Consider the following 24,521-nt stretch of genomic DNA (forward strand, 5'->3'; position numbering starts at 1 on the left):
CACCACCCGCCGACTGACACCCAGCTAGTCCCTGAGCAGCGAATCCCTGCACCCCACTTCCCAGTTCCTAAACTAGATGGGACGTCACATGGTATGGAATACACCGTTGGCCAGTTTGGGTCAGGTGCCCTGATTGTGTCTGTGCCAACTTCTTGTGCCCTGGCTGGGCATGAGAAGCTGAAAAATCCTTGACTATAGTCTAAACACTACTTGGCAACAACTGAAACATCAGTGTTATCAACATTCTTTGCATACTGATCTCAAAACATAGCACTGTACCAGCTACTAGGAAGACAGTTAACTCTATCCCAGCTGAAACTAGGACAGTATCCACCCCTTATTCTATACCATTGACATCATGCTCAGTTCCCATACCTTTAGTTACATCCTGGTCAATCATCATCACCTTTTCCATCCTTTTGAGACATATAAACAATTATATATATTTTTATATATATATATGTGTATACACACACAGAGATATGATTCCTTTAGTTTATGGGTTATGTTCATTAAATGTTCATTGAGTTCATATAGTTCCCTTCTCTGGGCTCCATCTGTCATACCAGTCCTCAGGGCGGAAGGGATGGTGCAAAGTCCTCTCAGTCAGTCGAGCAGAATTGGGCTTCAGTGCTGTGTGATGAGCAGGTGACACTGGACTTAGCAGAAGGATGGTATGCACCATTGGATTGTTGCATAATGGAGTCAGTTCTGGTTCCATCACTGCTGCGCTTTGCTCAGTTTTATCACAGTTCTTTCTTGCTTGATCTAAATAATTCTTACTATAGTACTATGGATACAGCATGTAACAATTATAGTAATGATAAGATACAGTAGCAGGGTTATATTGTGGGATATTTGGAAAACAATGGACATATAGTGAACAATCCAGGCACAATGGAACTGATTATTCCGTGAGCCAGAGGCCTCTGCAGGCAGCAGGCCTCAAGGACATAGCGAAGGCTAACTGTTGCTACAAAGTTTGATGAAATAAGCACAAAAAGCTGAACAAAATTGGGCCTACGTGACTGAAAGCAGGACACAAGATACAGGCGGAAGCAACCATTTGCGTGATCAGAAGGCCTTATCCTATCAAATTATTGTTTTAGGCGCGTGGACAGCACATGTTAACCAATCAACAGATGGCTTACGCATGAGCAGGAACTAAAATACTTATATAAACCAAGCTATTTGGGCAATAAAGTGGCATCTGCCTTGATCATATTGATTGTGTGCAGTGTCCGTGATTTCCGTGTCGACAAGTGGTGCCCGAACAGGGACCCTCAGATCAGTGTTGAATTCTATGACAGGAGCTGATGGAGAGAGGGTGCGGAAACTGGCCGGAGGTGAATGCTGCCCCGGGACTCGAGAGAGTGCCAATGCTGAAGGGAATCTCGCCCTGATCAGGCGAGCAGCCAGGGAGGAGATGGGATCCACTATGTCCAAGGGAGAGGCAGCAGTGGTTAAGCTCCTCCAACATATGCTCTCAACGAGAGGGTTGAGTTATGACTCGTCTACCCTGAAAGCCCTGTTACTTTCGGTGAGAGAAAAAGGCTTACTCCCTACATTTGGAGAAGCTTTCGCTATCCCTACTGAGGAAAAGATAGGGCAAAAATTATGGCAAAATGTAAGTTCGGGTTCAAAAGAGGCAAGCAGATTCTCCACAATGTGGAGGTTAATTATAGAGACTTTAAAAAGTATGAAGGCAGAACGCTCGGCTGTGGCCTCTGTTTTTGCAGCATTAGGACCGGAGGATCTGGAGAAGATGCCTTCCTCGACAGCTCTGCTCTTTCAGCAGCCTCAAATTCCAGCCACTGTTCCAGCCTGTGTATCTGAGGCGAATAGGGTCTCCGCAGGGACTTGTGCAGCTAGGAAGTCTGTGAAAACAGATCCATAGCCCGGAGACCAGCCTTTGGAAAAAGATGACAGCCTGGCAGAATTTCCACCACCACCAGCAGAAGAGACAGGAAACAGCTCAGTCTCTAGATCCCGTCCTTCATCACCTAAACCAGTCACCTCGTCCCTGTATCCACCACTGCTGCCATCCACTCTTCTATCCCCGTCTGGGGAAAAGGAGGAACGGGTGACAGTTCTGGGGGATACGCAATTGAGAGAAATGCTACAAAAGCTGGAGGCTCTTGAAGCCTGCCTGGAGTTGTCAGTAAAGCCCGAGCCAGTGTCATCAACTTTTCCTGCGCCTCCACCACCTATTAGCACAGGACTTTCATCGTTCCCACAACCACCTCCAATGAATCCTTCTACTTCACAGGACGTATCGGGTGAGATCGGTGCCATGGCACCTTTGCTGCCGCCACCTCCGACGGGTTTGTTAACGGGGGGTGGGGTCAGAGATCCGGCAAACAGATGGAGGGGGGGTAATTAGAGATGCTTTAATTGAAGGTCAATTTATTCCGTCTGCATTTCCGGTTGTGGCAGGTGCACATGGAGGTTCTGTTTGGGAAGCATTAGACTGGAAAGTTTTAAAGGAAGGTAAGGCAGCAGTCACTCAATATGGGTTAAAATCACCATACAGTCAATCTATTATTCAACATGTATTTTCTGCGCATTTGTGACACCATATGATGTTAAAATGATTGTGCAAATGTTATTGCTTCCATCCCAGCATCTCCAGTTTTATCAAAACTGGCAAGGGGCCTGTGAAAATGCAGCCGCTATCCCATGACACCAAGGGGATCCTTTATTTGGAGTGCAAGCTCAAATGTTGCTGGGTGCGGGCCCTTATACCAGATCCGACTGGCAAGCACAATTTGCCACAGAGGTCTTACAACTCAGTCAAGACTTAGGTTTTAAAGCATTGAATAGTGTGCATGATGAGAAGATTAAACACACTTTTACCTCAGTGGGGCAAGGCCCCACGGAAATGTTTTCAGCTTTTATTGATCGATTGCATGCTGCTATCATGGCAAACCCTGATTTAGATCCTGAAATGAAAACCAGGTTCTTGGATATGCTTGCTTTTGATAATGCAAATGAAAAAAACAAAAAAGCTCTTAGTATACTGCCAAAAGGTTCTACCACCGCTCAGCTGTTAGAAGCTGCAGAGCGGATGCTAGAATCAGAAAAAGCAACATTGATGGCCACTGTGGTAGGAGCGGCTGTAAAACCCGTATTAACAAAAGACAAAGGAGTGTGAAAAGATAAAAAATGTTTTCGTTGTGGAAAAATGGGGCATTTTAAAAAGGATTGCAGGAGTGTAATCAACCCGAGTGATTCACAGAAAAAATGGTGTGTAAACTGTCAGTGAAACAATCATAACACCCAAGAGTGCAGGAGATCGGGAAACAAGTTTCAGAGCACGACTCATCGCGCGTGACGACACAAGTACAGGGTGCCTGGACCGCTGCGCAGCTGCAACCAGCGGAAGCGCAGGGGTGGACTTGGCAACAGCAGTAGACATTACACTGGTAACATCCAAAGTGCAACCTATAGATTCTGATCAAAAAGGACCATTAGGGCATGGGCTAAGTGCATTGCTATTAGGTCATTCTTCTGTTTCTCGGAAGGGCATTTTTATAGTGCCAGGACTTATTGATGCAGATTATTGTGGTGTGATAAAAATTATGGTCTATACGCTGACTCCTCCTGTTACCATACCAGCTCAATCAAAAATAGCCCAGTTGGTACCATTTCGGGCATGTGTGCCCAGAGCGCAGGCCGTGGAACGAGGCCAAGGGGGTTTCGGTTCCACGGGTCAGCCTCAGGTGCTGTTAGCTGTTGACATTGCTAGAGGAAAGCCTGAGGAAAAAGTCACAATGCTGCACCCTAATGGACAATCCCTGGCAATGTCGATGCTGGTAGATACTGGAGCTGACGTTACCATCATCCCTGCAGGCAGATGGCCTAGTCAGTGGCTGCTAGTGCCTGTGGCTATAGGGGTAGTGGGAGGAGGAGGCGTTCAACGAACAATGATCAGTAAAGTACCAATTTCCTTTTGTTTTTCAGATGGCACTATGGTAACTACTCCACGGTATGGGATGCACTTACCGATAGCTCTAATTGGTCAGGATCTTTTATCCCAAATGGGTGCTTGTTTAGTTACACAACCTTTTTAGGAGTGGCCTCTGAAAAGCAGCCTGTATTAAAACTCACTTGGAAAACAGACGAACCAGTGTGGGTGGATCAGTGGCTGCTGAAACAAGATAGGCTGCAAATCATTCAAACACTAGTGAATGAACAATTGGCAGCAGGACATATTGTATCTTCCACAAGTCCATGGAATACATCCATTTTTGCAATTCCTAAAAAATCAGGAAAATGGAGGTTGCTACACGACCTTCGGGCAGTAAATGCGGTCATGCAAGATATGGGTGCTTTGCAACCAGGTCTGCCGTCCCCTGTTATGATTCCAGAACATTGGAAACTACTAACTGTTGATTTGAAAGATTGCTTTTTCACAGTTCCCTTACATCCCAATGATTTGAAAAATTTGCATTTACAGTGCCCTCAATTAACAAATCAGAACCAGCTAAAAGGTATCATTGGGTGGTGTTACCACAAGGCATGAAAAATTCACCTACATTGTGTCAGACATTTGTATCATGGGTGTTACAGTCTTTTTGAAGAAACAATCCAGAATTGCTGATATATCATTATATGGATGATATATTGGTTGCAGGAGAAAATATGGACATGAGTAAAACCTTAGCAGAGATCACTAAAGAATTGGAGCCTAGAGGTCTGAAAGTAGCCCCAGAAAAAGTCCAATGTTCAAATCCGTGAAAATATTTAGGTCGGATCATTACAGAAAGTGTGATACAGCCTCAGAAAATTGTGTTGAATTCCAAAATTTCAAACCTTCACAGATGTTCAGAAACTGATGGGAGACATTCAATGGGTAAGACCCGTTGTGGGAATTACCAATGATGATTTAGAGCCCTTGATGCCATTGTTAGGGACAACAACAGAAGCAAATGATTATCGAAAATTATCATCTGAACAAAAAGATGCACTCGATGAGATCATTGACAAAGTGGTTTCTAATAGTGTGCAGAGAAAAATAAATGATTTGCCATTGCAATTCTTACTGATTAATACTTCAGTTGAACAAAAAAACCTTATTGGATTGATAGTTCAAATAACAAAACAGAAAATTGCTATTTTGGAATGGGTATTTTTGCCTTTTCAACCTAAAACTACTGTATATACTAAAATTGAACAATTAGTGCATTTGATGATGGAAGGTCGAAAAAGAGTTTTGGAAATTTCAGGACATGAGCCTGAAACCATGCTTGTGCCAATAAGGCAAGACTATTTGGACTGGCTAATGGCCACCTCAGAAATAATTCAAATTGCTTTAGCAGAATATCTAGGAAAAATCACAAATCATTATCCCTCTGATAAACTGTTACCATTGTTACAAAATCAAGAATTTGAAGAAAAACCAATCAGGTCAGAAACTCCTATTGATGGATTAACAGTATTTACAGATGCAGGAAGAAAATCAAAACGAGCTGCTGTAGCTTGGTATGAAAATAATCAGTGGCATCAACAGCTACTTTCAGGACATGCTGGGGATTTTTTGCAAACTTTAGAATTACGAGCAGTTTTGTGGGTCTTTCAACATTGGCCTGATACACCTATCAATGTTGTGTCAGACTCCTTGTATGTGGTGGGAACTACCCAAAGATTATAACGAGCAACGATTAAGCAAGTAAAAAATCCTGTTTTACGTAAGTTGTTGATGCATTTATTGTTTTTGTTAAATCAGAGACAAAGTGAGTATTTTATTACTCACATTTGCAGTCATCAATTTCAGCATGGATTGTCTATTGGCAACAATATTGCAGACAAATTAGTTGCTCCTGCATGGCAGCAACATGGAATTAACATGTTTGAGCAGGCCCAAGTATCGCACAACTTTTTTCATCAGTCAGCAAAAGTTTTAGTGCGACAATTCAACTTGAAAGTCTCTGATGTGCAAGGCATTGTGCAGTCGTGCCCTGCTTGTCAAAAGGTAGGATTCGGCTTAGGCATTGGAGTGAATCCTCGAGGTTTGAAGTCTTTACAACTGTGGCAAATGGATGTCACTCACGTGCCTGAATTTGGCCATTTAAAGTATGTCCATGTCTGCGTTGACACATTTTCACATGTGATATGGGCAACTGCTCAGACAGGTGAGACAGCTAAACATGTGATAAAGTATATGCACAGTGCCATTACAGTCTTGGGCATCCCATGGGAGCTCAAGACGGATAATGGTCCTACATATGTTTCAACTTCTTTTAGCAAATTCTGTACCTTATGGGGAATTTGTCATCTAACAGGTATCCCTCACTCGCCCACTAGACAAGCCATTGTGGAAAGAGCTCATGGGACTCTTAAATCGCTTTTGCAAAAAGAAAAAAGAGGGAGAACTGTTGCCACCATCTGAGAGATTTGCAAAAGCACTGTATGTGTTGAACTATTTATGTTTGACAGAAGGAAGAGACTCCCCTCCCATTGTAATTCATCACATGTCATTACAATCAGGGATTCAAAAAGAAACCAATGCAATTGAAGTGCTATATGAGGATTTATGAACTGGGGAATGGAAAGGTCCAGTAGAAGTGAAACTGACCAGTCATGGTTATGTTTGTGTTTTAACAGATGAAGGACCAAAATGGTTGCCAAGCCAATGGGTGAAACAATGGAAACAGGGAAAGTGAAATCTGATTCATGATTTCATCATTTTTGTTTTTAACAGAGACTTAAATGGGCGGTGATCGATCATGTACCACCATTTTCGCCAGCTATTTGTCTTCAGAACCAAGCAAGTCGGATGATCACCATGCCCAATCTGTTGTTTGTTGTTATTGTTCTATTTTAGGTTAAAGATGCTAAAGTGGTGGCTTGTTGTTTAATGTTTTGTCAAGGCGCTGGAGCATTTTGGGCTCCTTCTTTACCCAAGACAAATATATGGCTCACGATTGCCAACCTTACCCATCAATCAACCCTGTGTTTGGCTATGGCCAGCCCCGGCAACCCATTTTCTACATGTTTGGTGGGGGTGCCTTTGGACAATGAGGCATGGCCATTGCCAAGTACAAGACTGCCGTCATCCGTGACCATGGGCACTGGCAAGGTTGACAACTGGGATGGTATTATGCCATGGTTACCTAAGGCGGTAGTGGAACCACAAGAAATAGAACTTTTAGGTTCTGTAAAAATGGATTATTGTGTAATGTTTAACTATAGCAGTAATCATACTAAAAAAGGAAAAACAGTCAATGCAACGTGGCCTGTGTATCACAACGCAAGTGATTGGTGTAATTATACAAGTTCAACCCGTTTGAGATCTAGTGATAAACCAATACAATTACCCCCAGGGGTATTCTTGATCTGTGGAGACCGAGCCTGGCCTGGCATACTCTCTCATTTGCAGGGTGGGCCATGTAGTTTGGGTTGTTTGACTGTATTACTTCCCAACACACCCAAATTTGGCAACATAGAAGGAGACACAAAAGACAAAAGCACAAAATTAGTTATCATGCATTTGAACCAGAATGCAATGATCAAGTGGAATTTTGGTCGCCTAGCAAAATTGTGGCAGCCAGCCTTTTAGCCCCGGGAGTAGGAGTTGCAAGTGCTTTAACGAATCTATGAAAGTTGGGTTGTTGGCTGGCCAAACAGAGTAATTTAACTTCACTGGCTCTAGATGGCTTGCTTAGTGATGTTGATAGTATACGGCATGCAACGCTGCAGAATCGAGCTGCTATTGATTTTTTGTTGTTAGCACATGGTCATGGTTGTGAAGATTTAGATGGAATGTGTTGTATGAACTTATCTGATCACTCTGAATTGATCCATAAAGCTATACAAAAGATGAAAGATGAAGTTCAAGAGCTGCAAGTTAGTGATGGTTTGGGATAGTTAGACAGACTGTTTACCCATTGAGGAATTATGGGATGGGTAAAAGATTTGTTAAAAATGTTGGGAACTGTTTTGTTAGTATTATTAGTCTTGTTACTAAATACCCCTTGTATACTCAATTGTATAGGAAAGGTAGTACAGAACGCAATGGCTGAAGTCTGGATTGTTCAAAAACATTTGTGGGATATTTGGAAAACAATGGACATATAGTGAACAATCCAGGCACAATGGAACTGATTATTCCATGAGCCAGAGGCCTCTGCAGGCAGCAGGCCTCAAGGACATAGCGAAGGCTAACTGTTGCTACAAAGTTTGATGAAATAAGCACAAAAAGCTGAACAAAGTTGGGCCTACGTGACTGAAAGCAGGATGCAAGACAAGATACAGGTGGAGGGAACCATTCATGTGATCAGAAGGCCTTATCCTATCAAATTATTGTTTTAGGCATGTGGACAGCACATGTTAACCAATCAACAGATGGCTTACGCATGAGCAGGAACTAAAATACTTATATAAACCAAGCTATTTGGGCAATAAAGTGGCATCTGCCTTGATCATATTGATTGTGTGCAGTGTCCTTGATTTCCGCGTTGACATTATATAGCAACTAGTTACATACAGTTTAATTCTGGCTATTTTCACCTAAAATTAAATCCCCTTGAGGCACACATCAGATTTCGCCATCTTTTCGCATCACCCACCAAGTGCACCCAGGCCCTTGAGCAAAAGCAATCCCATGAATGGGTTTACCTTTGCCTGAGGCAGGAGTAACCCAGACTGTCTTCCCTAACATATTTTTTATGTGTACTACAGGGACTTTATCCCCTTCTACAGTACATGAAAATTCTGACTGGGCAGGGCCACCCTGACTGGCACATCCTCTGGTGTTGACTAACCAGGTGGCTTTTGCTAAATGTGTGTCACAATGTTTGAAGGTTCCACCCCCCATTGCTCTCAATGTAGTCTTTAACAGTCCATTGTATTGCTCAATTTTCCCAGAGGCTGGTGCATGATAGGGGATATGATACACCCACTCAATGCCATGCTCTTTGGCCCAGGTGTCTATGAGGTTGTTTTGGAAATGAGACCCATTGTCTGACTCAATTCTTTCTGGGGTGCCATGTCACCACAAGACCTGCTTCTGAAGGCCCAGGATAGTGTACTGGGCAGTGACATCGGGTACAGAATATGTTTCCAGCCATCCGGTGGTTGCTTCCACCACTGTAAGCACACAGCGCTTGCCTTGGCGAGTTTGTGGGAGTGTGATATAGTCAATCTGTCAGGCTTCCCCATATTTATATTTCAGCCAGCACCCTCCATACCACAGGGGCTTTAACCGTTTGGCTTGCTTAATTGCAGCACATGATTCACATTCACGGATAACCTGCGCGATAGTGTCCATGGTCAGGTCCACCCCTCAATCATGAGCCCATCTATATGTTGCATCTCTTCCCTGATGGCCTGAGGTGTCATGGGCCCACTAAGCCATAAATAGCTCACCCTTATGTTGCCAGTCCAGGTCCACCTGAGCCACTTCAATCTTGGCAGCCTGATCCACTTGCTGGTTATTTTGATGTTCTTCAGTGGCCCGACCCTTGGGAACATGAGCATCTACATGACGTACTTTTACAACCAGATTCTCTAGCCGGGACGCAATATCTTGCCACAGTGCGGCAGCCCAAATGGGTTTACCTCTGCGCTGCCAGTTGCTCTGCTGCCATTGCTGTAACCACCCCCACCAGGCATTTGCCACCATCCATGAGTCAGTATAGAGATAGAGCACCGGTCACTTTTCTCTTTCAGCAATGTCTAACGCTAGCTGGATGGCTTTCACCTCTGCAAACTGACTCGATTCACCTTCTCCTTCAGCAGTTTCTGCAACTTGTCATGTAGGACTTCATACAGCAGCTTTCCACCTCCGATGCTTTCCCACAATGCGACAGGATCCGTCAGTGAACAGGGCATATTGCCTCTCATTTTCTGGCAGTTTATTATACAGCGGGGCTTCTTCAGCACGTGTCACCTCCTCCTCTGGCGACATTCCAAAATCTTTGCCTTCTGGCCAGTCTGTGATCACTTCCACAATTCCTGGGCGACTGGGGTTTCCTATGCAAGCCGGTTGTATGATCAGTGCAATCCACTTACTCCACGTGGCATGATGTGTAGAGGAGACTCCCTTTGAACATCCAGCCCAGCACTGGCAGTTGGGGTGCTAAGAGGAGCTGTGTCTCAGTTCCAACCACTTCTGAGGCGGATTGAACTCCTTCATATGCTGCCAATATCATTTTTGCAGTTGGAGTATAGTGAGCCTCGGATCCTCGATATCCTCGACTCCAAAACCCCAGGGGTCGACCTTGGGTCTCCCCAGGTGCTTTCTGCCAGAGGCTGCAGGTAGGGCCATTCTCCCCAGCTGCAGTATAGAGCACATTTTTAACATCTTGTCTTGCCTGGACTGGCCCAAGGGCTACTGCATGAACAATCTCCCATTTAATTTGTTCAAAGGCTTGTTGTTGCTCTGGGCCCCATTTAAAATCATTCTTCTTCCAGGTCACTTGATAGAGAGGGCTTACAAACAGACTGTAATTTGGAATATGCATTCTACAAAAACCCACAACACCTAATAAAGCCTGTGTGTCCTTTTTATTAGTCAGTGGAGACATAGCTGCTATTTTGTTGATCACATCCACTGCGATCTGATGATGTCCATCTTGCCATTTTATTCCTAAAAACTGGATCTCCTGTGCAGGAGTAAGTAAGTAAGTAAGGTCCCTTGACCTTACTTTCTTTTATGGCAAAACCAGCTTTCAGAAGGATTTGGATTATTTTCTCCCTTTCTCAAAGACTTCTTCTGCCGTGTTGCCCCATACAATGATGTCATCAATGTACTGCAGGTGTTCCGGAGCTTCACCTTTTTCCAGTGCAGTCTGGATTAGTCCATGGCAAATAGTGGGGCTGTGTTTCCACCCCTGGGGCAATCGATTCCAAGTGTACTGGACTCCCCTCCAAGTAAAGGCAAATTGTGGATGACACTCTGCTGCCAGAGGCACTGCTACAGGAGGCACTGTGCTCGCAGGCTCTTGTCCTGCTGGGAGACTTCAGCCACCCCAACATCTGCTGGAAAAGTAGCATGGGGAGTTGTTCGTGGTCCAGGAAACTCCTGGAATGCATTGAGGGTAACTTCTTAAGCCAGGTAATAGACAGCCCTACCAGAGGGGATGTGATACTGGATCTGTTGATCACCAACGCAAGTGAGCTAATCAGTGACATCAAGGTTGGAGGCAGCCTGGGCTGCAGTGATCATGCACTGGTGGAGTTCGCAGCCCTGAGGGATATGGGTCAGATGAAGAATGAAGTCAGGACCTTGAATTTTAGGAAAGCAGAATCCCAGCTGTTCAAGGAGTTAGTCAATAGGACCCCCTGGGAAACTGCCCTCGGGGACAAGGGAGCAGAAGAGAGCTGGTAGATCTTTAAGGATGCTTTCCATAAAGCACAAGAGCTCTCGATCCCCAGGTGTAAGAAATCAGGAAAGGAAGGCAAGAGACCAGTATGGATGAGTCAAGACCTGCTGGTCAAACTGAAGGGCAAGAAGGAAATGCACAGGCAGTGGAAGCAGGGACAGCTATGCTAGTAAGAGTACAGGGATGCTGCCCAGTTGTGTAGGGATAGGGTCAGGAAGGCCAAGTTACAGCTGGGGCTGAACTTGGCAAGGGATGAAAAGAATAATAAGAAGGGCTTCTACAGGTATGTAAGCCAGAAAAGGAAGGTCAGAGAAAGCGTACCCCCTGTGATGAGCAAGACTGGCAAACTGGTAACAACAGACGAGGAGAAGGTTTGCCTCAGTCTTCCCTGGTAATCTCTCTTCCCACACCTCTCAAGTGGATAGACTACAAGATGGGGACTGGAGGAGCAAAGTCCCCCCACTGTAAGAGAAGATCTGGTTCATGACCTCCTGAGGAATAGGACCTGACGAGATGCAACCCAGAGTCCTGCAGGAATTGGCTGAGGTAGTTGCCAAGACAGTCTCCATGATATTTGAAAAATCATGGCAGTCAGTTGAAGTCCCTGGTGACTGGAAAAAGGGAAACATTGAACTCATTTTTAAAAAGGGTAGAAAAGAGGACCCTGGGAACTACTGACCTGTCAGCCTTACCTCTGTGCCTGGGAAGATCATGGAAGAGATGCTGCTAGAAGCTATGCTAAGGCACATTGAGGACAGGGAGGTGATTCGAGACAGCCAGCATGGCTTCAACAAGGGCAAGTCCTGCCTGACCAACCTAGTGGCTTTCTATGATGGGAGTGACTACATCAGTGGACAAGGTACCAGTGGATGAAAAGCTGGAAATAAGCCAGCAATGCGTGCTCGCAGCCAGGCAGCCAAACATATCCTCGGCTGCATTCAAAAGAAGTGTGGCCAGCAGGTCGGAGAAGGTGATTCTCCCCCTCTACTCTGCTCTTATGAGACCCCACTTGGAGTACTGCGTCCAGCTCTGGAGCCCTCAGCACAGGAAAGACATGCACCTGTTGGAGCAGGTCCAGAAGAGGGCCACAAAATTGATCAGAAGGATGGAACACTTCTCCTATGAGGAAAGGCTGAGAGAGTTGGGTTTGTTTATCCTGGAGAAGGCTCAGGGAGACCTTACTGTGGCCTTTCAATACTTCAAGGGTGCCTATAAGAAAGATGGGGACAGACTCTTTAGCAGGGCGTGTTGTGATAGGACAAGGGGTAATGGTTTTAAGCTAAAAGAGGGTAGATTTAGATTAGATATAAGGAAGAAATTTTTCACAATGAGGGTTGTAAAACGCTGGAACAGGTTGCCCAGAGAGGTGGTAAATGCCCCATTCCTGGAAACATTCAAGGTCAGGTTGGACGGGGCTCTGAGCAACCTGATCTAGTTGAAGATGTTCCAGCTTATTGCAGGGGCATTGGACTACATGACCTTTAAAGGTCCCTTCCAACCCAATCTACTCTATGATTCTATGATAATTAGCAAGCCGAGAAAATCTACACAAAATACCCAAAGGAAAAAATGAGACAGCTAAAAATAAGGAATTTGTGAACCAAATACTGTTTGTGGTATGACAGAAGTGGTTATGCAACTATAAACGAAATTATTAACATGAGAGGCTGACATATAAAGGGAAGTTATGGTAACCTTTAAACATGTGGTGTCCACAGACTTCTTCCTGTGCAATTTGAACACTGGCTGGGTAACAGAGCTTTTGTATAACTGGTAATTCAGAGGCTGCATTCCAAATTACAGACTGGATTTGATATAAATTCATTCTAATGAACTCGGTAAACTTGGAGCTATAAGCATCTTTGCTAAAAATGACTGCAAATAGCAGAGGAAAACTGATTTGCTACAGGGTATCAACATTCACATTAGCACTGACTTCAGCAATCAGCTGGTGCATATTAGAGAGGGGTTACCCAAGGCATTAGTCTGAATTGCTTTGTCCTTTAGGGAAAGCAAATCTGGCATCAAACTGTGGGTCCTGCCCATATCTTTTACATGTTCTGAAACCAGGAGGAAATACCGGTTTGCTTCATAGTTATAACGAACAGACAAAATATGGAAGAATTGCAATTAACTAGAGGAAATGCAGGGGACGGCTCAGAACTGTATTGCTTGCGTTATCATGCTGTGACCACAAAGTGTTCTGCTCAGTACACAGCAACGTCAGAAATCATTGCAGTGTAATCCTTTATGCAGTGATGATGCAGTGATGTGGCAGCATCTGATATACTGACCAGAAGAAAAGCATTACTAAACATCTAATTTACATGGATAAATTCTTATATACATCTAATACTGTGGCAATTTGGGTCCCTGTGGCAAAGTTACAGACCCAGGTAGAAAGTTAACCAGTTCAGAAAAGTGATAAATAGCAAGATCTTGAATAAGTCACAGATCAGAAAAGTGATAAATACCAAGATCTTGAATAAGTCACAGAGATGTGGAGATCATTTCTTGTTGCAATTTCACTGAAGTAAATGAGTATAAAACTCAGTGACCCTGAAAACAATGTCTTTCATGCCTGTTAAGTGGGAAAATTGTGTTATTAAGAAAGCAGAAGAAAGCAAGAGAAACCTGGAGAAGGAGAAAACCCCAGGACAAAAAAAAAAAAAAAAAAAGGAAAAAGAAAAAAACCCCACCAACCCGTTAGGGGAAATGTTAGTTACAAGAGTAGATTGAAAGATCTGCTTTTGGAATCTCCAATCTCAAAACCTTGTGTTTCTTTTGTAGTACAAGGAGGGTTAACACTTGAAAAACGGACACTGAAACAGTACTGTTATCCAATCAACATGGACAAGTGTTGGTGGTTTAATTTGTGAAATGTTTAAAATCTGCTTTATGAAAATTCATGTTTTCAATGTTTTGCCATTCTCACCATCTTCACCAGAAGATTTTGAAGTGTTTTGCCAGCATTAACAATAAATGTGGAGAAGGAAATTATTATTTCTGGTTTTGAGTGCAAAACTGGCAGAGAGCAGCTAAAATCACTTGGCAAACAAGTTAGGAACAACAGACAAAAGCATATGTTAAACATCTCCTAGCTTACTGTCCAACTCAGTGCTGAAGCCAGTAAAGCATTTTTGACAATGGAAATCACAGTAATTGATTCAGTCACATGGATCTTACTTCCTTTAGGTAATTCATGATCACAAATGCCATTACCACATTGCTTCAATGTGTCTATAAAGATAAGCTGAATAAACCCAGAGGAATATTGCTGTGACACTCACTTCTGTTTTAGAAGCTGTTTGTTGTCTTCAATGGTTATACTGTCAGCATGGTCCTGCCTGAAAACTTCAAAAGCTTCCTGACATCCAAGTGACATCTTTCCTCCTGCCCCAAGAAAAAAAAGAAAAAAAGGAAACTACTTCAGAGTCATCAAAAGACACAGATTTTGATTTATTTAACTCCTATTTAGACAAATATAGCAAGTCAGCCCAGGGGTCTTAACGCCCCCAGAAGACTAAGTTCAGTGTTCCACCAACGGGAAAGCATTTCTGACAAAAGATTTCTCTTATCTGACAAATTAATTTTATTTCACTTCATTTCTCTAAAATCTGAATGTTTGAGCTGTATAATTTCTCAAGACAACTTAAAATGTTCATAAGTAAAACTAAATTTTGAAAATTTAAAAATATGTGAAATATTCTTAAGTGTGAGCCAGAGGTATTTTCACAACAAAGTTGCTTGTGTATTTCTTTCATCCCTGTTTCATATTGGCCCCTAAACATACCTTGAATATTTTCAGTACTCTTGGAAGAAAAAAATTCAGCCTTCTTTTAATTGTGTATTAGTGAATGTTTTTCATCCCCTTTTAAGTGGCAGGTATTCTAAATACATAAATGGTTGGTTCCTGCCTTTTACATTTTCAATATGGTGTTTGTTTCCTTTTGTGTGCCAGAAGGTCAAGACCTATTTGGCCTTCAAATCTTTTTAAAAATCACTATGGAAAAGTATTACAGGCTGTATTATTTATCAGTTCTCATTGCTAGATGATCTACAGATCCAAGTAAGAAATCATGCATCTGTATTATCATTAACAAAAAAATTCAAAGGCTTAAGGAGAAAGATTACACCAGCATCTGTGTTATCACAAGTACATATATGTCAATAAATAAGCAAGGAGAAAGGATGAGACTTGCAGTTAAATAAATTACATTAATGAAGATAGTTCAGGAGCAGAAAGGGGGAAGAATCTCACACTCAAACGGTGTGAAAAGTGCAAAATAGCTCCACCTCTTAAATCAACCTCATGGTTGCAACTTAAACCTCAGAATGATGTTCCTTAAATTTGAATTTGATTCTCCTTTAGTTTTTTTTCCTCTAGTGTCTTTCTTCTGTCCTACTCACAAGCCTGCTTTCCTGCTTCAGAGCTATTGAGACCCCCAAATCTATTGTGCACGAGAGCTATAAAGTTTCCTGGGAGTTCTGCTGTGCAAGAGTTTTCTATAGGTTTTGTGCCAATGGACCAGCACTACCAATAACATATGTATGCATGTATGCCAGTTATTTTCTGGGCTACCTGCTTTGCAATTTTGGTGTAAGTGGGGATGATACATTAACAAAACATACCTAAACAGATTGGGATATGCAATACTGGGATGCTACACCTTATTGGGGTCTAGCTCCATAAGCTGCATTTTATAGTCACTCCAGATATGTTCTGCTGCCACTCATCATAATATCAGGATTACTCCCCACTGACTTTAGTGAGATTTCTGTGGTGTAAGATACTGTTTACAGTGAAGGCTGGTAACAAAAACTAGCACTCAGGGTTCAATAATCAGTAAAAGTTTAAAAAACTTTATTCAAAAATACAGTAGAAAAATTTGCCCTCTGTTTCAGTCAAAAGAATCAGCACATCTGTTACTAATTTAAAAATTTTGAGTTGAAAATAGAACCACCAGGAATGTTTGAATGGCAAAGCACACAGAAATGTTCCACCCTTTTTGAAAAAGAAAATCAAAGAAAGATACAGTGCAGTCTTTACTGCTGTGTGATCCAAAGGAGCAAGAGGATTTAGGAAAATACATTTTTCTGTGATGATGACCTCAGAATATAATGTTCATGTTTCATGCCTGACTTGAAGAAAAAACGGCAGCTTTGCAAGCAGAATTTTATAGCACATTCATCCCATCACCAGCACTAATTTTAATATGCATCCTGAATTGACCCTCTAGAATTGCTTTTGTTGCAGAAAAAGTTTGTATTAAGTGCAGGAAGCTTGGATGAAATTCATGGCTAAGTCTAAAATAAAAAATGAAACACCCTTACTCATATGTAACACTGCAATGTAAAGTATTTAACCCTTCCGGCAATGTGCTGCCTTTGAGAGTAGAAGTAAAAACAGTAGAAGTAAGTTTGGAAAACAAAACTATTACAGTGATTATTGTTTCTGCCTGGCAGAAATGCATCAACCAAAATTAAAGGTAATCTGATAATCATTCTCCAGTGCTACATTAAGAGGCAGCAGATTTGTACAGCCAAACAAAGCACACAAAAATAGATCTCCAGAGCTCTTGGGAAGGGGAAATTTTTCCATTCTAAGAAAATACAGAAATATATGAAGTAGCAAACAATCACATTCTGAAAATGGTATCTAAGGAAAGGACCTTAAAAAGGACCATTAAGATTGTACCTCAGCATAATATGAGCATAAAACACCTACAGAAGAATGTTGCAGTCTGTGGGTAATGACAGAGACATTAGGATTATAATAAGGGAATACAGCAATGTTAATACTAGTAAAAGACTGCAAGAAACATTGGAAGCTTGATGGAGTAGTTGTGTTTTCATTCTGCTCAGTAGTAAAAATTATGCCTTCTCCATGGTCGATGTTGTATCTTCAAATACGTTGCTTATATTTTCTTAAATAATGTACAATGTCATAAAGTAGCTTCACCTTCTTTCAAATGGCCTTCAAGTGCAAAGGTGCCCTAATATTGGCACGCTGTTTCTCCTGGGCCTAATTGAAACAAATAAGCTACATGTTCTTTTAAAACAAAGTGCTGTTGAATTTCTGGTTTTCTTTAGCTGTAAATTGAAACCTATGTATAGCAATATATACATGCTATGGATAAAAGCAGAATTGAAAAAAGAAACCATTGATGACGACACATTTTTGGCAAGGTAGTCAAACAGTTCACCTAAACTGTTAAACTTGTAGAAAACAATTTCTTTTACAGGTCAAACATTTTCTCCTTTCCTTCTTTAATACTGTGGCATAGTGTTACAAAATAAATACTTGAAAATTCTTATCTAAGGAAGAATCATCATATCTTACAGGATGAGAAACAGGAAACACATGTCATCAAGTCATTACAATGTGAACTGGAATAATCATTACCATAAAAATAATTCAGAACATTGGAAAAAGCTTAAAATTTTCTTGCAATCACATTCATGAAACCCCAGTTGACAGGGTTGCATTAAAAAGTGATACATTTTGTATCAACTTAATTTTAATTATACCTTTCCTGTTAGATTGTGTAAATTGACTTTAATATTAAAATACTCACAAATATGCCCAATGCCCAATGTGAAATTTACAGCAAACCCATCATTATTTACAGCAAATTCAAACATCTGAATTTTTGGGAAAATTCAGGTTTGACACACATCCTGATTTTGAATGTTTAAGAATGTTCTCATTGAAGGTTTGATTTCAGTCTGTACTCCTATCCGGTACACTCCACCAACCTTCACATGAAGCAAAAAGTTTTGGTTCAATAGGTTCCTCATGTAAAGTGTGCAAATTGCAGCTGTCCCACTGAACTTGGGTAAGTCAGAAAGCAGAATGACAATGATGCCTCACGAGCTCTGAACTAGAGCAACAAGATCTGAAATGACCAAGAAATAAGCAGCTTGCTGTAGTATTGATAAAGGGCTAAACTTCTGAAATCAGTAATAGTTCAAAATACATTGAGCAAAAATGTAATAAGGCTTTTGGATGTGGCTGATTACTTTTTGAGGTGACGTGAAAAGATCAAAGCAATTTCAAGACTCAGTTGTATGCTTACAGCAGGTAGAAGCCTACTTATCAGCAAAGTCACCGGCAGATATTATGCACCCTATTCTATCACTAACTAATTTAGAGATCATTTATTCTATGCTGTTACATATACAAATGCTATTTACAGCCATCCTAAACAACAACTGTGAGTACCTCATAAACTTTAATTAGGAAAAGAAGTTAAAAGAACATGTAGGGTATAGTGTGGCACTGGATGCTCAACTGCCAGCAGAGAAATTATAGGGCTGAATGCTATTTTTAAGTTAAATAGTATCCACAGGGATTACTCAAGGACTATATCTAAGAAGGTAAGAGCATGCAAGTGTATAAACTTAGACCTTATTTTGTTGCCACAAGAGATCAAACATGGTTGTACATATTTAAATAACCATACTGATTTTTAAATTTATCCAACACCTACAAATCCTATTGCAGCTTGCTTTAGTGATCCCAGTCTATAAATACTGGACAATTTTTAAGGACTTTATTTTAGTGTTTTTTCATAAAGATTTCAGGAGTGCTCAAACTGGAAATGGCACTTCCAGAGCACTGAGACTGGACACCTTCTTTTTTTCTGGTTCGTTTGTTGAAAAAGGGTTTATTGCTTAGAGGGAAAAGACCTTCATAAAGTTTAATGCATGAAACCCAGTTAAGTCTGGAAAAATCTGTCAAACAATAGCATGAAATTGATATCTTGTCAGGAAGCAGAATCACAGTGTCTCCTCACAACCCCACCTTGTAACCAGATTTTGGTCTTGGTATGAGAGCTCCAAGGAGGTTCCAGCAGCCCTCATGCCAGAGGCTGCCAGTTTAACCTGCAAAAAGAATTGGAAATAACTCTCCAGGAGAGACAAATTAAGGTTGCAAGTTGAGCTGTTCTGAGGGAGGAATGTTAAGACTGTTAACAAAGTCAAACTCTTGGGAATAGCTGTTCAGACCATATATTCTGATGAGAAAGGCATCTGTCCACATCTGCCCACATACCAGTTTTGCAGAAACTACATTTTCACGGTAGAAGACTTTGTCTTTCCATTCCTACTAAGTGCTCTATTGGATGAGAATTGTCAACTCTTCCACTGAAATTAATAGAAGCAAAAAAATCCCCTTTGCTCAAAGAAAGTTCTCATTCAAGTGAGGGTTGTCTGAAGAATTTCAGGATGACAGCTAATGTGAATTGTGAGTCTTCATGCTTATGAAGACTGTCAATCTGTTCGTGCTATTATGTATTTCCACTTATTATCAAATACAAACAAAGGAACTGTGGACACTTCCAAATGAAACTAAAGACAAATTATTTGGTTAAGTCTTTGTAATAGAACTAAGGTACTAGAAGTATTTGCATATAAACATAATTCATTACATCTTTACCAGGATCCCTCGAGATATCATAGCCATCTGTTCAGAACAGAAAAAAGGAGCTGTAACAGAGCTTGGGAATAATGAATCAATAAAGAATGAATACTTAAAAATAGGAAAACAACCCCAAAACCAATATACAACAAATACTTCCCCACTGTAAAGCTCAGCTAAATTCTTCATGAAAAGCGTGTATATTACATATGGCTATCTTCATTACACTGCAAAACAGAAGTGAGAAAGATATAAAACAAGGTTCCTCACAGTACCCCTGCAGTGTTGAACTGCAAAACATAGTCTTTGGGAAAGTTAAAAGCCTCAAAGGAAAACAAGAATATTCAGACTCAATGAACTAAATAAAACATTGGTATAATTTAATTTTGCTGGCTCTGGAGTTTCCTTGTTTATTTACAGGGGAGGAAGAGGGTAAAATGAAGTTTCTTGAGATTATGAGCATGTTTATTGTAGTACTGAATATTGATGTAGGCAGGTCGAACTGCACTCCACAAGTATATATTTCTACTGTGCAAACCCTTGAGTTAATTGGTGCATGGGTCATTTACCTAGGCATCATTTTATGCACATAAAATTAATTGGTTGACAAGACAAACTATTCCATATATGTTGAGATAATTTATAAGCAGAAGAGAAATCACCACTAAATTAAACACTGCAAATGCCTGACAGCAAAGAACAAACTTTTACAAGAGTATGTCGGACACAAATCAAAGGCGAGCACCATTTCTACTGCAATGAATGTTGTTAGAAGATATGCAATGACTAAAAATGGTATTTCTTTAAGATTACTAAAATAAGAGAACAAAAATGAAATGTTACATACAATGTCAACTTTGATAAATGTAAATTTTTGTGAAGTTCAGCTGGAATGCTTCCAAAAAAAACACCAAACAACCACTTACAAGAATCTCATTAAGAGTAGGTTTTTATGTTAATTAATATTCCTCTGCAGGAGTAGGAAGGCAAATATTGAATGGTATTTCAAAAACAAAGGTTAAATGGAGTATAAATTTAATTTAAAACAAGATGAAATTCACTGTTTTAAGATTGTCCAGGACCACAGAACAACAACAACAAAACCCCAAATGAGATATGATAGCTGAATTTCATCATGTTGACTTTCTTCAGTTTCATTATTTTAAAAAATCACAGGTAACAGTACAGGTAAGAAAAATATTTTTCATATTAACCCAGCTGTATGTTTTTAATAGTTCTACTTTTGCAACAAAAGCCACATGACTTTAGTGCCTAACAACAGTCATAAATGCAACTTTAGACTCCTTACTGACATGTGGTAATTCTGATACCAGATTGAACCTTAGAGTGTTCTCAATGTGAAAAGATTGAAACTATTGAAATCTCTTTCCCTCATTTTCCTCTTCTGGAAAATTAGTATACTAGTTTATCTACCTGCCAAACGTTGCAAAGCACAATGCTACTGAGAATTACAGGATAAAAACCCCCTGTTAATAGCAGCTTAATATACCATCATCACCTTCACCTGATACAGCACATATTTTCCTAGGATGCGTTAGACTCAGTTAACAGGACCATTTTGGTCTGATTCTGTTTCTTTTAGTTATGGATTTTAATAATTTCTCAGATTACATGTCATGGCTTCAAGATGCTGCAGAATATCTGCACTAGCATTTACAGCATGCCTACTTTTATGTTACCTAGTTATGCATTTCTATTTTCTTTGAAGACCCAATGGGCAGCAGTTATCAAATCCAGAGTAGGAGTAGAGGAGCCGAGGGTGCAGTTAGAGGCTACTTAGCATGAACAAAATGTTTGCAGCTATCAGCAGTGAGGAATACAGTAGTGTAACTATTGATACAACCAAGTTTTTTCTCATGTTCTGATGCCAACATTATTGCAGAAATATTTTACATTTCATGTATGACAGCTTGTATGTCCCAAAAGAGAAAAAAATATTTTTCAGCTACTATTTGCAACCATTTACTTCTTTAAAGCTGCCTATGAGATCATATTTGATTGTATAATACATACAGACATTGAAAGTCCCTAATTGTAGGTACAAAGAGAGAGCCTGAAATGAAGCATGGTAGGCTTGGCAGAAGCTCAGGGGATGGATACAAAGGAAAGTATGAATTCAAACCCACAAGAACTTTAGGAAACCCCCCCCAGTGGTGCTGCCACTTCTAAATAAATAAGATTCACTTTTGCTTATGCCAGGATCACACATTTCAGGTAACTTCTTATAAAACAGGGCATATATCTTATACTGCATTGTGCAATTTACATTAAATACTGGATATTAGAAATAGACTGTGCTTTTCCCTCTTTTTTGTAGGAGTCTAAATCTGTTCCCTTCAACAGTTCATGCAGTTGTAAAAATTTTACTAAATATAAGAAAGGGCCAATACATTAGGCACTTGAGTCACCTATCAACTTTAGACTACTGTGCTTAAGACGAAGATTTCAGTTAAGATTGAGTAATAGCAAATTAAATGTGTATGTTTTGACATCCTTCATGTATTTGCCATGTTGCAGTAACAACATTTGCCGCTTCTGTTTTAGACCTGAAAAAGCATTTTTATGTTCAAAAACTTGTCTCCCTTTTTCAACTAGACCAACATGTTTAAAAACAGATAGAATACTCTCAACAAAATTTGCCTCATTTACATGTTCTGTGCTGTTTTGAGTGGTAGATATGGTATTTAAATTCTCCTCTTCCATATATCTTTCTTGGTTTTGGAAAAAAGAATCTGAATGGTGGGATAAGACTATTTTAATAGCTTTATGAAATTACGACCTACATCAGTGGAGTCATGACAGCTTGGACCAAATGCAAGTGAAGTTTTTTGATAGGGACATCTGTAAAGATCTCCATGTATTTTTGGTGCCTGGAGAATCATCTTCACCACCAACCTTGCCGGTAACACCATAAACCACAAAAGAGGCATATTTCATTTTCAGAGCAGTTTAGCAGAGAAAAAATGACTTGTTATAAACATCAATCTGGTTTTGGAAACTTACTGTACTTTCAATTTCATATTACATTTTAGCTTTATTCTTTATTAAGATACTGAGGTTTTCTGAAGTAGAAGCCTGTATGCACAAGAAAAAAATGTCTGCAGTGGGTACGCCATCAATTAGTACCAGCTTGGGGCTATCTTAATATTTCATGCTATAAACTACAGGATTACAGGAGCTGCTTCATGAGAAATTGGTCCTTCTTCTTTTCCAGCAGGAACTCCAGCACCAAAAGAATGGGGTATGCTGAGGTAGAGAGCTGAGAGAAGAAACCATGAGATACGTTCCATGGTAAGCTATCTCTTCTTGCCAGTCAACAACCTAGGTTAACTAATTTTAAAATTTACTACCTATTTACATTCAAGATGAATGACCTTTAGAAATCCAGCTGCTTATTCCTTCTGGCAGCTGGAAATTAGCAATTAAGAAATGAGTCAAACTTTGTAAAAGTATGAACTTTGATTCTTGCTCTATTGAAGCTTTATTGGAGTTTGGCTCAGAGAATGATGCCTGTTGTGTACTAATGTCCAGATTTTAAAACATAATTAGGCATGTTATTCCTCAGCAATGACCACACTAAATTTCAAGCACTCATGTAGTAAAGAAGCATTTTCTCCCTTCCTGAACAAGTCCTGTAATTGCTACATTACAGACAGCATCCCTTCTTTCTCATGTCATTGCTGATGTTTATATAACATTGGTCAAAGCAGTCAATGTGTATTAACTGTACTCTACACACAAAATTGAGCTTTCAGGAGTTTTAACTAATCTTAGAACTGAGGACTTCTAGGCATGTGATAAGCTCCAGAAGTTCAGCATAGTCAAAATGGGAGTCCTGTGCACATGCAACAGCAGAGTTTTAGAGATCACTTGTGTAACTTTGCTCAGGTGCCTGCACACTCTTTAACACCTACCCTGACTGTAATTTGTTGAATTCTTTATGGAATTAAGCACATTGTGCCTCTTGTGCTACACAAAAGGTGCATTTTAGTAAGCCTAAGTAGTTGGTAGTGCATGTAGAAAGCGAGTAGTTATTACCAATACTTGTAATGTATATATATATATCTTCCATTTTTATCTGTAATGGTTTTGATATAGGAGCCAAAGTAGAAAAGGAGGAGAAAACAATGGGACCTGGACTTATACATAAAAACAAATTGACTAACTTCTTTCCTGAATTTTCAATTCAGCTTTTCAAAACTTTATCAAATTGTTCTTACAAAACATATAGCTACCTTTAGCTAAAACTTCAGCTCATTATTTTGGACTTTCCTCAGCTGTTAATGGCTTTTTACTTCTTTTTAAAACTCTTTTGACCATATCTATTTTATTTGAATGCAAAAAATTAAAATCTATATTGAAGGATTGAATTGTAAAGGAAACACTAAATCTTTGTACATTGTAAAAAAAAAGAAAAATATTCTGAACGCTATATATATCCTTTTTTAAAACCAGTTTTGCCAAACAGAAGTACAAGTGTACTTGCCTTCTGAATCAGTGTTAACACAGAAGACTGAGGAGGTTTAAATAAAGCTATAATTTGCATCTTTAATAAAACATTTTGAATAGAGGCATTCATCAAAATGTTTTATTAAAAATGCAAATTATAGCCATATTAAGTGAGTTTTACCAAGATCCTCCTATTCACTAAAAATAGGATAAAGTAGAACAAATAATGTCATTTTTGCTGACATTAATGACAAACAGCATGCACATTACCTTTTTAAGAACAAAATTATGCAACACATTAA

At 40.2% G+C, this 24,521-nt stretch overlaps 1 protein-coding gene across 1 annotated transcript in view; it reads right to left on the reverse strand.

The window, feature by feature from the left end:
* Positions 1-24,521, reverse strand: part of KIF6 (kinesin family member 6) — a 187,566-nt gene that overhangs the window by 53,795 nt on the left and 109,250 nt on the right. Inside the window, exons 14-15 of the mRNA XM_049833729.1 lie at positions 23,348-23,387; positions 14,618-14,720 (exon numbers count right to left, since the gene is read on the reverse strand). Of these exons, the coding sequence (XP_049689686.1) occupies positions 14,618-14,720; positions 23,348-23,387 (143 nt within the window). The remainder of the gene's footprint in view (positions 1-14,617; positions 14,721-23,347; positions 23,388-24,521) is intronic.

The sequence above is a fragment of the Accipiter gentilis genome, chromosome 30, assembly GCF_929443795.1.
Source record: "Accipiter gentilis chromosome 30, bAccGen1.1, whole genome shotgun sequence".
In the NCBI taxonomy this organism is placed as follows: domain Eukaryota; kingdom Metazoa; phylum Chordata; class Aves; order Accipitriformes; family Accipitridae; genus Astur; species Astur gentilis.